The sequence below is a fragment of the Rhizoctonia solani genome, chromosome 4, assembly GCF_016906535.1.
Source record: "Rhizoctonia solani chromosome 4, complete sequence".
Classification (NCBI taxonomy): Eukaryota; Fungi; Basidiomycota; class Agaricomycetes; order Cantharellales; family Ceratobasidiaceae; genus Rhizoctonia; species Rhizoctonia solani.
The window spans coordinates 1030734-1048238 of record NC_057373.1 but is presented as its reverse complement, the minus strand read 5'-3'; the positions used below and the strand labels follow the sequence as shown (position 1 = coordinate 1048238).

At 47.4% G+C, this 17505-nt stretch overlaps 7 protein-coding genes across 7 annotated transcripts; 1 reads left to right on the top strand and 6 right to left on the bottom strand.

Annotated features, from left to right (window-relative positions):
• Positions 1 to 134: 134 nt before the first annotated feature.
• Positions 135 to 1965, bottom strand: RhiXN_00315 (uncharacterized protein; the record flags this gene model as incomplete). Its single annotated transcript, XM_043320134.1, has 7 exons — positions 135 to 317; positions 367 to 532; positions 582 to 692; positions 743 to 759; positions 812 to 1188; positions 1240 to 1375; positions 1441 to 1965. The coding sequence occupies 7 exons, from the start codon at positions 1963 to 1965 to the stop codon at positions 135 to 137; spliced, it is 1515 nt and encodes a 504-aa protein (XP_043179146.1).
• Positions 1966 to 2190: 225 nt separating this feature from the next.
• RhiXN_00314 (Zinc finger, C3HC4 type (RING finger) protein) lies at positions 2191 to 3419 on the bottom strand (the record flags this gene model as incomplete). Its single annotated transcript, XM_043320133.1, has 5 exons — positions 2191 to 2308; positions 2361 to 2472; positions 2528 to 3179; positions 3237 to 3292; positions 3347 to 3419. 5 exons carry the CDS (start codon positions 3417 to 3419, stop codon positions 2191 to 2193), a joined length of 1011 nt encoding a protein of 336 aa, XP_043179145.1.
• A 767-nt stretch (positions 3420 to 4186) lies between these two features.
• Positions 4187 to 6211, bottom strand: RhiXN_00313 (pentatricopeptide repeat-containing protein 5, mitochondrial; the record flags this gene model as incomplete). The annotated part of the gene is made up of 1 exon (XM_043320132.1): positions 4187 to 6211. One exon carries the CDS (start codon positions 6209 to 6211, stop codon positions 4187 to 4189), a length of 2025 nt encoding a protein of 674 aa, XP_043179144.1.
• Positions 6212 to 6541: 330 nt separating this feature from the next.
• Positions 6542 to 10975, bottom strand: RhiXN_00312 (coatomer subunit beta; the record flags this gene model as incomplete). Its single annotated transcript, XM_043320131.1, has 17 exons — positions 6542 to 6784; positions 6841 to 6969; positions 7021 to 7113; positions 7163 to 7489; positions 7548 to 8044; positions 8100 to 8298; positions 8360 to 8515; positions 8568 to 8808; positions 8863 to 9001; positions 9052 to 9283; positions 9335 to 9490; positions 9544 to 9767; positions 9818 to 10427; positions 10474 to 10568; positions 10618 to 10698; positions 10761 to 10874; positions 10930 to 10975. 17 exons carry the CDS (start codon positions 10973 to 10975, stop codon positions 6542 to 6544), a joined length of 3582 nt encoding a protein of 1193 aa, XP_043179143.1.
• A 387-nt stretch (positions 10976 to 11362) lies between these two features.
• RhiXN_00311 (uncharacterized protein) lies at positions 11363 to 11832 on the top strand (the record flags this gene model as incomplete). Its single annotated transcript, XM_043320130.1, has 2 exons — positions 11363 to 11549; positions 11642 to 11832. The coding sequence occupies 2 exons, from the start codon at positions 11363 to 11365 to the stop codon at positions 11830 to 11832; spliced, it is 378 nt and encodes a 125-aa protein (XP_043179142.1).
• Positions 11833 to 12048: 216 nt separating this feature from the next.
• Positions 12049 to 15384, bottom strand: RhiXN_00310 (major facilitator superfamily transporter; the record flags this gene model as incomplete). Its single annotated transcript, XM_043320129.1, has 11 exons — positions 12049 to 12357; positions 13249 to 13392; positions 13454 to 13570; positions 13632 to 13820; positions 13880 to 14030; positions 14086 to 14213; positions 14272 to 14476; positions 14535 to 14643; positions 14696 to 15040; positions 15093 to 15222; positions 15277 to 15384. The coding sequence occupies 11 exons, from the start codon at positions 15382 to 15384 to the stop codon at positions 12049 to 12051; spliced, it is 1935 nt and encodes a 644-aa protein (XP_043179141.1).
• Positions 15385 to 16420: 1036 nt separating this feature from the next.
• Positions 16421 to 17456, bottom strand: RhiXN_00309 (oligosaccharyltransferase complex subunit; the record flags this gene model as incomplete). Its single annotated transcript, XM_043320128.1, has 5 exons — positions 16421 to 16636; positions 16691 to 16836; positions 16892 to 17027; positions 17082 to 17280; positions 17335 to 17456. 5 exons carry the CDS (start codon positions 17454 to 17456, stop codon positions 16421 to 16423), a joined length of 819 nt encoding a protein of 272 aa, XP_043179140.1.
• Between the last annotated feature and the right edge of the window lie 49 nt (positions 17457 to 17505).

The window sequence follows — 17505 nt, the reverse complement described above, 5'->3', positions numbered from 1 at the left end:
TATCAGCATTTTATACAGTTATATGGGGTGGGCATTGGTATATACAATTCGTTCGATTAAATAATACAAATACAAAAAAGCAAGGAAGTACAAGAAAGCCATTGTTTGTTAATACAGTCTGTCGAAGGTTATAATTACGATGGGAAGGTATAGTACCCCCATCCTCCATCCCTTGCTTCCTTGAGGAGAATTAATTGACTACGGTCGTTTACCTCCAGGTTCTCTTTCAGAGCGGCCGTTTCAAAATCACGAATTAGCGCATGAGCAGCTTGGCCGATTTCGTTTTCGGGGGTCCAGGTAGATTGTTGCACAGTATACTATTCATTTATTAGTATTTGATCCCGCACTGCTCCGTAAAAGACTCACATCTTCCCACTTAACTAAATATTGCATCATTGCCCCAGATAGGTCGGCTGAGTGAGGGAAGCGACCGATGATCGCGTCGATGGCAAACATCACATCCTCATTATCTTGAGCGGGACAATCTGGTCGGCATTTGGTGTTAGGGTCGTATGTGTGACCAGATGTAGTACTTTTGTATAACATTAGAGTAGAATACTTCGGAAAGTAATAATACGGACCCATGTTGGGCCCCGAATTCGCAAGGAGGGCAAAGCCAGTCAGCTTCTTGTTGGAGAATTGGGTCCTCAGGTAAGATGTTAACACACCCCCAATGGTACGCCCGATCGCATCTAACGCATACTCAATTAATAGTAATTTGGACCATCTATTGAAAACGTACTTATCGCAATATATGAGCTGCGATGTATCAGAACAACTAATTCGACCTACAATATATTTCATTACTCACTTGCTCTAGTTCTGCTTCTTGAATAGGTACGTTTTTCCAATTAAATTCTAGTCGCCCCGATTTTCTGGGCGCCTTTCCACTTACTCCCTCCTCGGTTTTAGGTACTAGTTTAATCTTCTTTTTCAACACAGGTATCTCAGTAGTACCGTCATCGCGCTGCCTTCTCTTTACCTTACGGGCAGACCGGCGAGTTGCCTTTAGTGTAGTTTGGGAACTTGCATCACTTTTTCGCGACTTGGCTCTGCCTGGCGTTTTAGCGACTTTTGTACTTTGCTGGACCAGGGATATTGTGAATTCCGCGTCCGGTTGGGCTATTGGCTGGTCAGAGGAAATACGCGGAGTGGTAGAGAGTCGCGATATATTGTTACTATCAGGCCCTGCTATTTGATTATTATATGAGCGTCACAAAGCGGCAAAGTAGCACTTACGTGCTGAGATACCATCGTTCTCGAGCGGGCTCGCATCTCGAATAAGATCCCTTAGTGAGTGTAACTGCTGGCCCTGCGGCTCAAGTACATCTCCAGTCAGTGATTGGGGTCCTGAACGTGCTCGAAGCTCGTCAGACTTGGGTGGGGTTCGAAGCTCGCCGATTGGGGGCACCCTAGACATTGGCTCGTTTGTGGCCTCACGTCTGGTGACCAAGTATCGATAGCATCGTCCAGTGCGTTCAGACGTTCGGCCAAGGTTGCGTCTCGACTGGACATGTCGGCTCCCAGTTTACCCACCCGATCTGATACTTGCTGTATGTTCTCCAGAATAGCATTGACCGTTTGCTGTAGAGAGTTTGTGGTAGCTTGAAGAGTTTCAACTTTGGCCGCGAGAGCGAGTTGTTGTTCAGATGCTTCGTTGAATTTCGCAAATGTAGCAGCATGCTGAGAGTGAAGGAGCGAGGTAATAGCTGGGACTATCCAATCAAAAGATGGGGGTGTAGGGTAAGACACCCTTGTATAAGGGAATGAATTTACGTTGTGCTCATATTCGCCAGGTCGAGGGGAGGGTTGTGCATGCCTAGCTTGAGGCTGTACTTGGAGTTGTTGTTGGGCTACCGGATTAGGTTGCTGAATGGGGGGTTGCGCAAGATTGCTCGAATTCAGAGGAGGTGCCACTTGAAAAGGCTGATATTCAAGCTGGTTATAGGGTACGATGTTGGACATTTTGTGAACCGAAACGTTCAGGATGTGGAGGGTTAAAGTTGTCAGCTTGACAGAAAGACGCCGTGATCGCTGGCCTATTTGCAATTGCCACGGGGTTAGTCTAATTAGATGAAGGTCCATATTATAAGATCTCGATGTGTTTAAATTCGGTAACTATGGAAGATTAAAATACAATGAAATATAATGCCCGAGAAAGAAAGCAAAAGTATGGGAATAGCGTAAAATCTACGTCTTGAATATACGAAGAAGTCGTTGAGAAGTAACAATTCTTGTCCGACACAGCGGGCATTCCTTGGACGATTGCATCACCAGTTCCGAGCATTCCAGACACAGACACAGGTGCCTTCAAAACAAGTTACAGTTTTATCGCAGATTTCGGAAGATAAATAGCTTACCCGCAATCGACTATCGCAATGTTGGCATCCTCGTCTTGGCAAATCACGCACAGCCCGTCTCGTTCGAGTTTCGTAGCGGCATGTGCAGCGGCTTTCGGTAGGCCAACAGGGGCTAAGAAATCGTCGAGTTGAAAAACCACGTATTTGAAGATCGATATGTTACCCACCATCTACCTGGGATTCCCGCTCTTCTGAGGTACCCGCATCGTCTTTCTGTACGCTTGCTTTCTTCCTGCGGTCGATCTCTTCTAACGCCTGTCGCTGAGCTTCAAGCTCTGCCTCTTCTTCGGCAGCCTTGAGACGAGCTTCACGTTCCTTTGCAACTCGAGCAGCTTCCACTAGAGTCACAACCCGATCAACCAAATCCCGCTTTTCAAGAGCGTCTTGAGGAATTCGGACGTGATGGTGTTGTAGAATTGCTTTCAGTTTCCCAATGGACAATGCGGAGATTTCTTCTGAGTTCATAGCGAGAAGCTCCTCCATTGGTACCGCTTGGGGGGCTGGCCTCTGTGTTGAGGGTGGTGGGGGAGGGGGATTGTGCTGGGGTTGTTGTGGGGTTGGTCTTGCGTTTGATGGACTAGGAGCAGCTTGAGGACGTGGAGGCGGCGGAGGCGGTGGTCTTGGAGCTGTATGTCTCGGTGGCACTGGAGGTGGGTGTACATGGGTAGATAACTCTGGCTGGGGTAACGAGTCAACAAAATCAGAAAAGCTCTCCGCCATCCTGGCAAGGAACCCCTTTGGGCGCTCTCCTGTCGGTTGGGGAATTGAATGCCGGCGATAGTAGTCTTCATTGGCCTTTGGTAAACACCCGTTGTTTTGCTTTAAATATGAGATATCGTAAATATTCCGTGTTTAAGTTGAATATTTAGCACTTACCCTCGCGTCAAGTACGGCACGAACATAGTCCTCCTTCTCTACTGCATGAGGTGGAGCTAAACACAAACTTTCAATAAAAGCAACATAAAATAGGCTATAGCAAAACCAACCTCTCAACCCATATGCATTCAAATACGCTTTAAGATGCGCCAAAGGCATCGCCCTAAGTGATGCGCGACCCATTGCGGTTACTGACAATAATCTTCAATCATAGTAAATACGACTCGTGCGTATCAAAATTACCTTTTAGAACCTCGATGCAATAGGAACAGACATCGACGGGGTCAAACCCATTGTAGACTCTACGATATTTTGTTCAATGGACTGATATAGCTGTATAATACTAATGCCACACCCTATTCGAGGCATCAGGGCCGAGTGATTGCAGCAAGAACTACAATACTGATAGCCTGGTAATGGTGTATGTTAGGCTTAGATGTTTATAACTTGGTGCTGGCTACGGCTCACCACAATGGTTGCATCGTTTCCCCTTGTTGAACAAACGGTTAAACTCCTTAGTAAAAAGTGTATCAGAAACATTATTTAAAGAATAAATGTCATATCAGTACCTTGTTGCATTTCCTGCAATACTCGGATTCTTCAGAATGAGGAGGTGGCCCACTAAGGAGCGGGAGTCCACGAATACTATCCATAATGTTATCGGTACTAGCTGTTAGATGGGTACGCTTGTGACCACTTAGATGGAAATGTATCAATATACACAGAGTGCTAGGAAAAAGAGATTGGTGTTGAGGCTATAAGGTTGTGGTCGGGGATCGTATGATGATCAAGTACATGTGTAAGAACGGTCGCCGGTTCGCCGAGCGTTCGCCATCACGGCATCAAACCGGCGCTTGTGTCAAATGCCTATTTCTGAAACCTATCCAAACCTATTTGACATATAGTACAAATTTATTAAATTGTCTAAATAAACAAATAAATCCATAAGACTACACGAATGCCATCCCCCTTTTTTCAAGTTTCTGAACAAGCAAACTTAATTTTGTGTCAAATTCGTGACCATTCTGAAGGAATATCTCAACAAGTTCCTTGGCCGCTGGAAACTGTTTGGTAGCAAGCAATTCTCGCAGTAAAATATAGTATGTTGACAATTCAGCAGCAGGAAACCCCCACTCCAATATGGGCCCAAGGCGGCTACGAAGGCGAGCGTTCGTACTAGATGATAACGGAGTTGAGTCTTCTTTTCGTGAATTTTCCATCTTCCCTAGGATCGACTTAGCAATTTCCCATTCTTTTACAGAGACATAGGCTTTGGCCAAGGCATTCCATGTCATGATAGTCGGCGGTACTCCAAGCGCTTTCATATCCCGCATTATTTTGGCAATTGCCTCAGGCCCAGCTCTCCGAGCGAATGCACCTATCCAAGGCTGAAAGGCAGCTGCATCCGGACGCATAACTGGGGGGATTTCGAAAAAACTAGTTGGCTTCGGGTACCATGATTCAAGGAAGTATAAATAACAGCGCCCTAGAGCCTCCTTGTCATTGTGGGAGGTGGCTAATGCGGCAGCCGACCAAGATGCTATTGATATGGCCTCGCTTGGTGGCCAGAGCAACGGATGGCGCCTAGTATTTGGAGGCGAGGGGAGTCCTAGTTCGTGCAATATTTGAGGGGTTATCCCCTGTGGTAGAAATATGTCCCGAAATATAGACAATGTATCTATATGCTTCCCTTCAGAGCGGTAAAGTTGCATCTCTGCAGTGCCCCAAGCGCTCAAAGTCGATTTTTGATGATCACTCGGGAAGCCTCGAAAAAGTCGTTTACGCAGTAGTGGAATAGCTCGATAATTACCGGTTGAGCGATAGGATTTCATGAAGTTTATTAACTCGGCAGTAGGTATTCGACTTCCAGTTGACAGTCGAATCTTGATCCTACGTAGATCCTTTGAAACGAAGTCACGAGGCGTCCGAGACGTTCCTTCAGTTCGAGTCCGGGCAGTAAAACGCGGGTGCGGGAACCCCGCTTGTTCAGCTAAGGCTCTGACATGACCTCCTTCTTTTCGATGTTCAATTTTTTCAAGTTCTTCCGACACGATACGGTAGGTATGGGGGCTGAGTGCACGCTGATTGTTGTGCAGGGCAAGCAAGCCTTGATATGCCGCTTCGACTCGCCCGGAGAGACAGAGTGTGCGTATGAATATGTTGTTCCAGCTTCGCAAAACCTTAGGTGGAATTGTTGATAAGCTGGAATGGGAAGCGTTGACGGAAGCGGCATTGATGAGCTCTGCTAGCAATCTCGAAGCTACTTCTGGAGTGGAATAACGAGTAACTTGACTGATTATTTGAGGTGCAACCAATCTAGCCATGCCTTTGCGAGCAGCCAAGATGGCAAAACGACAAAGAGATTCTATTGATTCTGGACGTTGTAGAAGACGCGAAAGAATTTGGTCTATTGCTGGAGGTATTGAGATTGGTTTCGACCATGGTTGAAGTAAAGATGGCAAGAGTTCACACCATTGAAGAAATGCATAGGGATCTGATTTGTTAGGATGATCGAGTAGATATTGGGCGACTTGTGCATACGTATATCGAGGAGAGATGGTGGTGTGAAGTGCTTCCAGGTCTCGCCGGAGGGCGATTGCTCCCGAATAATCCTTTTGGTGTATACATTTAAGCAGTTGGGCATTAGAATGTTGCGTATGAGACCTTCCTGCAGAAATTGACCTCGTTTCTAATATATTATTCCGCGCTACGACGGATCTCGATATTGACCCCGAGGCATATTCAACCCCTTCAACTTCAAATACATTATCATTGGGGGGTACCGAGGGGTAGGGCTCATGTAAAGCTCTAAGTGATGGATCATCTTGAGGAAGATCAAGAGAGAATGGTATCGAAAGATATGATGCGGACCAGTGTAGAATCCGAGTTGCCTGCCTACTAGAAGGGGTGATTTGGCGGGAGACAAGCTCAAGTCCAAATGGAAGAAGGGGTGTCCTCACGAGATTCGCGGCCATCTAGTGAGACTCAATATGTCTTTTACGAGTTGATGATCGGAGTTGTGTATAATAACCTATCGCTTGGTACCTGTCTCTAGCTGCACAAGGTGGTGTAAAATATAAAATGGAACATGGGAAATTGGGTCGTCGGTCGTGCGAGCTTTGCACGTGCGCTTAAGGGGCTGTATGCACCTGTAGTCAGCTCTCCAATCCACCTGGTGGTTGTGGTTGCTCCGACGTATAGCTAAAACTGAACATGACGGTATTCATACTAAACAATAATCGATATCATGAGAAATATTTTTTTCAATTCCCCAAACACCCAGTTGTAGTCTATACTATAACATTTTACCGCAAGGTTGGGAGACCGCTAGCTGATGCACCGATCTCGGTTACAAGTGTCAGCGGGCAAATCTTGCCCTTATGCTCTGGTAAGAAGCTTGCATGCGTGAAGGGACATTTCACAGCGGCAGAGCCCTTGTAAATAGGCGTATAGCTAATGGCGCAGATCTCGAATTCGGTGAACTCATCGTAGGAGATCTCGATTGTATCTAGGGGACTTCGGTCTCCTTGAGCTATCACTTCACGGGCCTATTTCACAGTTGGTAAACCTAGTCACGCAGAAACTCGTATGTACTGAATCTCACCTTAGCAACGACTGGGGCTGGGGGATTCAGTTCTAGCAAGCGACGAGCAAATTTAGCTCCACTGGCATAGTTCTTTGCCTTCAAGCAAACGGTCATAGCATTTCTCAAAGCAATCTGTTGGTGACTGGGCTGAATTCGGCAGTGAGTGAAATAAGCCGCCAGTTCAAGGCTCCTGCGGACATTTGATGGATCTTCTTGAACCAGTTCGCGTCGCGATAATTCGATGGATGCACCCAAAAGATATTCACGCGAATACGAAATAAGCTCTCGCAACTATACACATGAATAAGATATACCTCAAGAAATAAAATAAAATGCTTACCTCCTTGTAGTCATCCGGAGATGTTGGGACGGTCAGAAGCAATGCATGAATTAATTGCCTAAATACGTTGGCGGCCTCGCTGAGTTTGTTTGCTGAGAGGAACTTGCATCCGTCATTGAACTCTTGCGCTCGCAAAGCCTTCACGCTCCGGTATACAACTGGCAAAAACTTTGCTGGAGATGTTTCATCAGGATTTCGGCGAATGTGGAGTCGTAGTGGGGGTACCGAGGCCGTCATTGACAAGTAAGCACGCGCCGAGCGGTATATCGACATAAACGTAGGCTTGAGAGGCTCAAACTTGACAACTCCAGATTGCCTTTGCAACAGCTACGATAGAAAGTATGAGTGTTATTGTTATTATCAACTGGGTACGTTTCATACGTACCTGCATAGCGGTTTCGAAAGACCCGGCAGCCACATGGTCCGCAGCGAAAGGAGAGTTTCGGGTCCAGAGCTCTGTTTCAGAAACACCTGCGGTGGCGGCGGGGGTATCTGTGGAGTCCTCAACTTGTTCTGCTTCATCTACGCCGACTCCCTCGTCCAGATCCCAGCCTTCTCCATCGGCCACTTCCTCTTCTTGTGCGGTCTCTCCAGCTTCCCATTCGTCTAAGGCCGGGGCCGAGTCAACCCCGTTGACATACGCTGTGCTCGAGGAAGGATCCGTCAATCCTCCATTTGCCATGGCCTTCTCAAAGAAGTTTTCTTTCGAGAATACGGGCCAAACTAGCCCAGTAGTAGGAGTGATGACGGGGGGAGGCCCAAGTGGCTCTGATGCGATTGGCGGAAGTCCATCAATATCCTCTTCGCTGATACCTGCCGACTCTAATATTTCTTGAGCAAGCTCTTCAAGGCCATGATTCGTGCAGTCAAATATGCCAGAGGCTCTGTATATGCGTGTCAACTGGATTTAAGTTTGCTTATAAACTTGCGAACTTACGTAGCCCAACATCGCGTAACAAGTTCACCCGACCCAAAACATCGCCAGAATACAGAGTATTTTGGAATTTAGACATTGGATCCCCCCGTGCTTCGGCGATTTTCCCCATCTTCGCAAGCTTGTCAGTACTCCCTGTGGCCATGTATAAGAAGGATAATTTGTCAAAGTTCTTCGTCTTTTGATAAGCAATCTCGACGATCTTGGGCGACAAGGTCAGCATCTGATTTCCAGGACTGGGTTGGATGGCAAAGAGCGTTCACCTTGTGATTGCCTTGCTTGAGACCTTGCTGAGCTAAGCGCTCCCAGCATTCCTTCTTGTCGATAGTCTTGGCGGTTTCTAATGCGACATCCAAGTTTCCGCATTCAATTGCTAGATCAAATCGGGTGTTTTTGTCTTGAACAAAGTGTAAAGCAATCTGACAGACTAGCATAAGGCATTATTTCCGACCTAATTGTGAACAAACTTACTTCAGGAAATCCCTTCTTCTGCAAGTACGATATGATACTCTGCCCGACGAGGTTGGAAGTGCGGATAATATGGAGAACCTCTTCGTAGTTGTTTCGGACGAGAGCAAGTTTAAAACGATACTCTGTAGGATCCATATCCATTGTGCTTGGGCGTGCGCTGCGGTCGAGATAGTGGATTTGCTTGCCCTTGACACGAGTAAGGTACACAGGCTGGTCTAATGTCTTGATGATACCATTATCGCTAATTGAGCTCTCAGTAGACTTCTTCAAAATGTCGAGCTGGGATACGGCTTACCCGTTTGGAAGCGCATATTTGATGTGATTCAAAGTTGAGTACACGAACACTCCGCTGTCGTCCCATGCACCAGATTTGATCCTGATCGTTTCGTGGATGAGGCTGCTCTGGGTCATATTTTTGTTGGCGATCGTAATGGCTATGATACAGCGTCAAAAATGGTTGGGAAATCCGAATTATGAGACATACTATGTTTGCTCAACAGCGCTACGGTGCTTCCGTCCGCATTCCAGATAACGTACTTCACTGGTGGGGTACTAAGTTCAGCAAGCGTTTTTTGTTGTTGGATGTCATAAAGCACAACAGTGCTTGTTGAGCTCAGGATAAGACTAGCGGTACCACCGTAGAAAATTTCGTTAGTTTGGACTGGTGCTTTAATCGTTTTCGTGATGGTGTTCGACAAGTCCCGAATTTGAATATTCTGTCCAACTAAGCATCAATAAAATGCACGGTCGGACTGAGACAAACCCACCTGCGTAGCTTTCTCAAGAACAGCGAACCGGTTGCGAGCGACGAAAACAACACTATTACCAGTTCCACGTTTTCCATCGGTCGAAGAATCACGAAGTTCCCCCGACCCCACGTCTCTGGGCAGTCCAACCAATTCATATATCCCATTGTCCGCCGTCTATAATGAGTTTAACATCTTGATTTCTCTAGCGGCAATAACCATACACTCACTGATGTGACAATAATGGCGCGTTCCGCTGGGTTAAAGCTCAAGGTGCGTGGTTGCACATATTGTCCCCCAAGCTTCCGCACGCTCAACACACCAGCATCGGCACGGGTATTCAAATCATACTGATGAACGTATTTATCACGGATATAGTAGAGTGTATCTTGGAACAGCGAAAATGCTGGGCGCTCACGCTCGAGCTTGAAGACTATCAAACCACTGTCGTGTCCTATGGATAGCGATCAGTTACGCATTTACGCATCCAATTCACCGTCATACCAGCAGCGAATAAATTCAATTCAGGGTGAGCGGTCAGTGTCCAGAACCGATCATGCTCCCGTCGGAAAGTTTGTACGGCTGTTCTCTTGCCCATATCCCATACGCGGATAGTCTTGTCTTCTCCAACCGAAAGAATCAGCTCGTGACGAGGGTGGAATAAGGCGCTGGCGACATTGTTGAAATGGCCACGGCAAGTATCAACCTCCCAAGCCTTAGTCTCGCTCATACGCCAAAGTTTAATTTGACGATCATCGGCGGCTGAGACTATCAAGGGCAGAGTAGGATGAAAAGCTGCATAATTGACCCCACGGTCGTGTCCCTCGAGTACATATTTCACCGTAGAAAAAGTGTCGAAAGCATCAAACCCGGTGGTCCCCATGGATCCTGCTGCTTGTGCAGCTGCGTGGGTAGCGGGAGTTCCTCCGGTCTTGCGAAGTCCTGAGATATCCCATACTCGTACAGTTTGATCCATAGATGCGGAAACAACAAGGTCGTCCTTGGGGTGGAATTGGGCAGACATAATATAGTGAGAGTGGCCAGTCAAGATAGCGATACAGTTACGTGAGGTGCTGTTCCAAATCCGGATTGTTTGGTCGTCAGAAGCGGATATCTTCAAGGTATTTAGCACGGTACCAATGCGCATGTTGTAGACTTACAATCCATGGCATGTCATGGTGAAACTGTACTGTTCGCACGTAATCCAGATGGCCATGCAACGTGAATAAGCATTTTCGACTTTGAGGGCGCAGGTCTGTCAAGCTGTTAGTAACAACACGGGCCAGATATCAAGACGTACTTACCCCAGACCTTGACCTTATAATCATCACCCCCAGTAACTAGCAGCGGCCGAGTAGGATGGATGGCAACACCACGGACAGGTCCTGTGATAAATGCATCGGTCGCCTCTGGCTCCTGCAATGGCACAGATAATATGTATGCTTACCATCATGCTCGTCAAATCGGTCAACGAGAGTCCCCATTTGATAATTCCATAGCTGAACGCTCCCATTGTGTAGGGACGCGGCGAGTAGGGGACGCGTCGGATGGAAGGCGAGCCCTTTACCAAAGCCAATTGGTACGCTGCGATACAATAGACAAATCATATCACTTACCTTTAACACGATTGCTTTTGGACTCGAATTTAGTGAGCATCTGCATGCTGGGCAGATCGTAGCTAACGCAATACGAGCGGCTGTGGGTATAAGATCGGGAGTATAGAAACATGGCACTCACATTCAAATTTTTCCCACTAGGCTTCACCACTTTCGTATTTAATGTTTTCTCTCTATATCCCTGATTGTGTGCCCTACGACTGGCTCCGTAGCTTGGATTGAGTGGGCCGCACCTGAGAACGACGTGTCGAAGGATGAGGATGAGGTGGGCGTTACACGTGGAGGTTACCAAGTTATCTTCCGTTACCAGCCTATTTCAGTCACCGCGTCACGGAAGCGCGAGTCAGCCACGCCAACCACACCAATCACTCGTTGAACCAGTCTACCACCAAATCTTACTATATTATTTTATTTTTGAGTTATGGTACTTGATATGACTCAAGACCTCCCATCGGCCCAGCCACGCCGTCAGCAGTCCCCCGCCTCCAGCCCTGCTCGTACACCAGGCGACTCACAAGACTTGGGTGACGATATCAGCATCCCATTTCCAGTTATGAACCATGAGAGCCTCACAGAGCCTTACAACGCCGACCAGAGCAACCAGGCTGACTTTGAACGAGGTACGAAATTCAAATAACACGTTTCATAGCGCATACATTCGTATTTTGCGATATGTATACTTGTTTACTTATACTGTGTATCCTGAATATAGAAGTAGCAGAAGGAATTATGCGTCTTATGATGAACATACGCGCATGGGCTGAGGCACGTCCTGCGCATGAGGCTACTCAAGAAAAGGAGCGCCTCATTTCCGAAATCCAACAAATCGAGAGTCGTGAACGCGAGCAAGGCACGTCTGTTCCTTCATTTTGGGGTGCGCTCGCGTCCAGCATTGCACCCTAGCTTAGGATATGCTCACACTATCATTCAGAGTCAGCACGTCAGCGGTTGGTAGGCTTTGTTGCCTCTGTCAAATCTGCATTGGAGAATCTACAGGGATAACCCAGAGCGATGATGCATTCTAAAGACTGTTTATTGTTAATTATGAAACGGGGTTTATCTGGGTAATATTATTTATACAGAGTGCATCGGACCCAATCTTTGTCGTCAATACATGTACTATCTTCGCCGAGCGGTTTGAGGCTGCCATGAGGTCGGCTCCTCTGGTGGAGCCTCTTTTTTGGCCTTTTCCCATGGATCTTCGACGTTCTTAGGTCTTTCTTGTTGATTTGAACTTTGCGGGTCAGATCTCACATCGCCCTGTGTGACCCGCAAAGGTCGAGGCTCCGCTTGAGTGGATATCATTTGCCTCTCGCGTTCCTCACGATCTCGGGCCTCGATCATCCGGACGTTTTGTTGGAGCCTTTGCCTTCGGAGAAGGTCCGCTTGCAATTCCTGGGCATGGGCCTCTCGGTCAAGGGAATCGCGCTAATACTACCATAATGCAAAAATTACCTGTATTGTTGGCGGATCCGGTCTTGTATGGGACAACCAAGATGTCCATTGGACTGTGTTGTATATCAATCACATGCAGCAATTTGGAGGCAGCTACAATGCTCCGAACTATACCTGATAACTGTCGCGCACGATTTGCATTCTGGGTCACATCATGATTTGTCCTATTATATTCGACTCTCCTCGTAGGACGTATTAGATCTGCAACGTTGATTGTGAATAAGAAGTGTATGGGTATTGCTAATCTCATACCACCCGTACGTTTTGTCGGAATCTCGTAGTAGCGATTCCCTACACTAAGAGGTTCTACGTATGCTCGGTAACCAGATCACACCACTGACTGACCCTCTAAGTCTTCGCCGACAAAGTGTCTGCTCTATATGCATTGGATTGAATGATACCGGTTAATGTTTTCCATATAATTGGTTCACGAACAAAATGCATCTACCTGCCGCCTCCATGCTGCCCATACTCGCGAGAATAGATTCCTCATGTTCCTTAAATAAAGAGAGCAGCACAATCCAATTCACACAGAGGCAGGCTACAGTATAATTGCAAGTTCAAGCAAAGGTGGGCAAGCGAGAACCTTTCGTATCCACGTGATTGTTTGAGTTGACGAAATCTGACCTAAAAACTTTACCCCAGGTGTTCAAGCGCATTGTATGGACCCACAAACAGTCTTTCTCCAAGAGTATTTGTTCGTGAAATAGATGTCATTAGATGTATATGATTGTACAATTGTGGCAAACAAAAACCCCGTATGACCCAAAAAATACAACAGAACAATCGTCAAAGCGCATACCGGAACGACAGGTTTTGCCTGTCGGTCAAGTCAAGCATACCCTTATCTACTTTTTGACGAACGATCTGTCCATCCGAGTCAACCCTCTCAACGTACCCATAATCTTCCTGTGCTTGGACAGCTTGCAATGCGTCTCGCCGGTCGTTCTCCTTCTTCAAGACATAGCGGATCGCGAAGAGCAAGATGAAATCACAAGCATACGAAGCCTAATGTTTGTCCCTGTTAGCATGGAATGATGGCAGGAACAACGTGGTAGTCAAGACTCACAAGACAGATCGCATAAGGGACGTAATTCCTTGGCTTGTACTCGTCTCTCCAGAACTGAGTGCAAAGCACTTGGCCAAGCGAGTAACCGACAAGGAAGATGGCATTGACAGCCAGTTTCTGCAAAAGATCATCGTTTAGTTATGCCATGTATAGTTTAGCCAGCCTGGGATCTACGGACCTTGGTGTGACCTGAGGTAGTGACAGTGACCCACGAGAGGACCATAACAAAAGAGGGAGCGCCACCAAAGTTAAGCACGTAGTACGCGCACAAGAGCCCAATGCGGTTATGCCAGGGCAGCGTGATCAGCAGGATAACGGCTAGAACAGAGGGGACGAAGAAGGCGACCGCAATCCAACACCTGGCATTCTATTCAAGCGGTGCAGTCAGTTGAGAATGCACAGCCAATAGGTGATTCAGTGACGCACAGGGTAACGGCGAAGAATCAGAGTGGATAGTGTGATAGAAATGATCATGGCGACGCCAGCTGGAATGTTCAGAGCGGTTGTTTGCAACGTCGTGAAGCCAAAGGATTTAATGATCAAGCTGTACTGAGTGCCAAAGCCATTCTGCAGGTTACTAGCGCAAGAGTGAGTACTCTCCTTCACTACAGGACAGAGTAGATGCTGCTCACGAGATAGCCGCGAACAAGAAGAACAACCAAGTCTTAACGTCCTTGACCGCTTCGACAGCTTGCTCGTGCTTCCAGGACTTGGTCTCGATCCCACTCTGGTTGGATTGAATGCGCCTTACCGCCTTGACCTATAACCGCATATTAGATTGCCAAGAAGACCAGAGAGTAACTCGATCGTATACACACCTTTTCGTCCTTGGTCAGGAACCGTGCCTTGACCGGGCTGTCGGGAAATAGGAGAAGGAACCAGACTCCGACGATAAGTGTCAATCCCGTGTATATTATCATCAAGAGTTGCCAGCGCGCAGGTTTTCCATTGGGGGAAGAGTGCGCAACGCCGAAAGACAAAAATCCGGATGTGATCAGCGCAAAACCGTTGCACTGGAAGGTCCTATGATCGAGTTGAGAGAGTTTAGCGCTTGGCCCAAATCGAAACTGAATAGACATACCAGCCAATGCGCTCTCCAATCTCTGTGCGAGTATAGAACATGGAAGTGACTAGCATAACCCCGTTGGTGATACATCCTTCCGAAGCTCCCAACAAGAAGCGCAGAACAACTAAGGGGTATGGTGAGATTAGATGCATTCCATCCAATGCTGAAACACGTACACAGCCCGGCAAAGTTCTTGCAAACGCAGTGAAGTCCGATAAGAATTGCCCAGAAGAAAATGTTGGCTGCGAGATACTTGGCGACAGGGAACCGTTGGAGAGCCCAAGAGTGAGGGTAGCGAAAACGATATAACCTATCAAACGAGTCGGTAAGGGTGAAGGGAAGCCACAAATATGGCGCACCGATATAGAATGCAGATCCTAGGGTGTTAAATTGATCCGTTGTGAGGTGGTTGTCTTGTATAATCCCTAATACTGAGGAGCACCCAGGGTACCTCTTGAATGAAACGTTTAGCTCAGCACTTCGAACACGATGAGGATATACACACTTGTCGACGAATTGCACTAGAACACCTGGTAAGCAAGACGGACACGCGACTGACTTGTAAATACGTACGAGTATACAAGGCAAAGAGCAGCGGCAGAATGACCCAGTCAATCTTTGCACGGATCCTTCGTGCCTCCTCGGGGTCAACAGGTTGGTCGTCGGCATGACCTGCGACCAAGTCTAGTGCCTCATCAACACCCTGAGATACTGTTAGACATCCTCCGAGAAAGTCTTCCAGACCGAGGATACCCACCTTGTCGTACTGGACTACATCGGCAGTCGCACGAGGGTCCCAGGAGCCTGGTTTCTTCTCATCACTATCGAGTGAGTGGGTATCGCTGTTGCTCCGAGGCAGAGACATGAGGGGCAGAAAAACGAGGGGGTCGGGCTCCAACCTCTTGCGGATTCAGGTCCTACATTGTTGAGACTTTATACCGAATTCTGAATTCGGAGAGCTAACGAGAAAGTGTGGAACCGGTCACGGCTGATGTAACTCGATCATAGATTGAATGATCGTCGCTGGCCACATGTTTGCGGTTCCTCCGGTGATACTTGCTGGCAGACTTCGTCATCGCCTTTGCCTAAGGAAGAAGCAATCCAGACTTCATTCAATGGTTTCAGGAACAAACCAAAGCGCACGCTGCTAGATATGGTTTACATGCGTATATGAACCCTGGACGTGCGATGGGCGCATAGGGATTCAATTTTCGAGTCTTACCCGTCTAATTTTCAAAACACCGCTATCAGCTTGGCCAGGGCTAGTGGATACATTTCCAAGAATTCCGAGGGTGCCCGAGGCAAGATACCGAGCGGGGGTAGGAAGACGAAGCCAGGTACGCTCCAAGCGACGTGTGAACGGTTTCAAGACGCATTCACCTAGTTACCGAAGTACCCGCCGGTCTTGACCGAAAATACCGTATCCGGCAAGGTCTTGAGAGCGCGGCGAAATAAACCCGAATTACATATATGTTAGCCTAGAGCAAGTAATTAGCATTTCTAAAGCTCCGAAAGGTAAGTGGCGCGACGGGCTATCGCTGATTCGTGGAGGTACTTTATGTATTTGGCCCCTGAGCCCAATCAGTCATAGATTGAGTGCGATTGTGGGCGCGAACATCGTCACTGACTTCGAATTCACTGTTCGAAAGTAGTTGGGATAAAGGCACACAAACAATCAGAGGCGATATTTAGAAATTATGTGCCGACTACGGCAGATGCTCCACGCGTGGACTGTTGCGAGAAATCTGAAACCAGGATGGAATGATATTCAGGATTGCATGCACCAACCCTTCAGAGTGATACCGGCTAACTACAACTGGGTTTTAGAACCAAGCCCTGGTATATAACTTTTAGGTGGTAAAGACTGACTTGGCCACCTCTTGATTTTAGTAATGTACATTCTACTTCGTAGCGGTCGACTTCCAAGCCAGAGCACGTTTTCCGGCTCCAGCAGCCATGACTGCAAGAATCACACCGTAAGTCAAAACTTGGAATAATCGAAGCTTGAGCCAGTAGACGAAGAGCAACCCTTCGAGTGCAAAGAGAAGAGAAAGGAACGGCCCAGTGTATGACAGTGCCTTGGTGCTGGTATTGAGTGGGGTCGAGATTTGGGATAACTGAATACCGGGGAAAGTTAGTGACCATGTGTGACGCGAAGGGGTTAGACCTACAAGTCCGGCAAGAACGAGCCAAGGAGCCAATGCAATCGCTGCAAACGTAGCGGATACTACTTTTGGTGGTTGGGAAGGTTCCGGATTGAATTTATGCGCGATGAGTGGCTGTGGCGCATAATGCTTTTCTTGTGCGTGGGGGGTGACTGGGAGAATTCCATAGATCAGGCGCACATCTAGATTGTGAAGTCTCGATCGTACCTGGGGCAGACGGAGGTAGCCGCAAATTGAAAAGTGGGACGGTGCGAGGGGTATGAGTAAATGAGCCCAGAATCAGAGAGACGCTCAAGGGATTTTCTGTGGTAGGGGGCAATGATACGGGTGGCCGGCTGATACTCTACGCCCAAATGATGTCAGAGATTGCGTTGTTAAATGCAGGGGATTGACCCACGATTTCGACCTTTCCTTTACCGTCTTTGCCAACCTTTACAGGCTGAATACCCTCTTCTCCTGATTTTTCATCAACCATACGCAAAAATGCCTGATGTGGCCGAACAGGATTCCCATCATCTCCCAACACGGTAAAAGATACCCTTAGGTTTTCGCTCTTTCCTACGGTCACCGTGGTTAATGGCCCATCGAGTTCGATGCTGAGAAACTAGCGCGTTGAGAATTAGATGTAGCATTTATCTACAAAGACTTACGTTTCTGCCCGAACAATGCTAGCCTTTGCTGACGTTACAGCGAATTTAGGCCCTTTAAGGCTGAGCGCCGTCGCTTGAAGAGCCAGGGCTTGAATAAATAGCCAACGCAGTTGAGGGAGCATAGTTATATGCTTTTCTTACTTCAGAATGATAGGTGATACAGTATATATT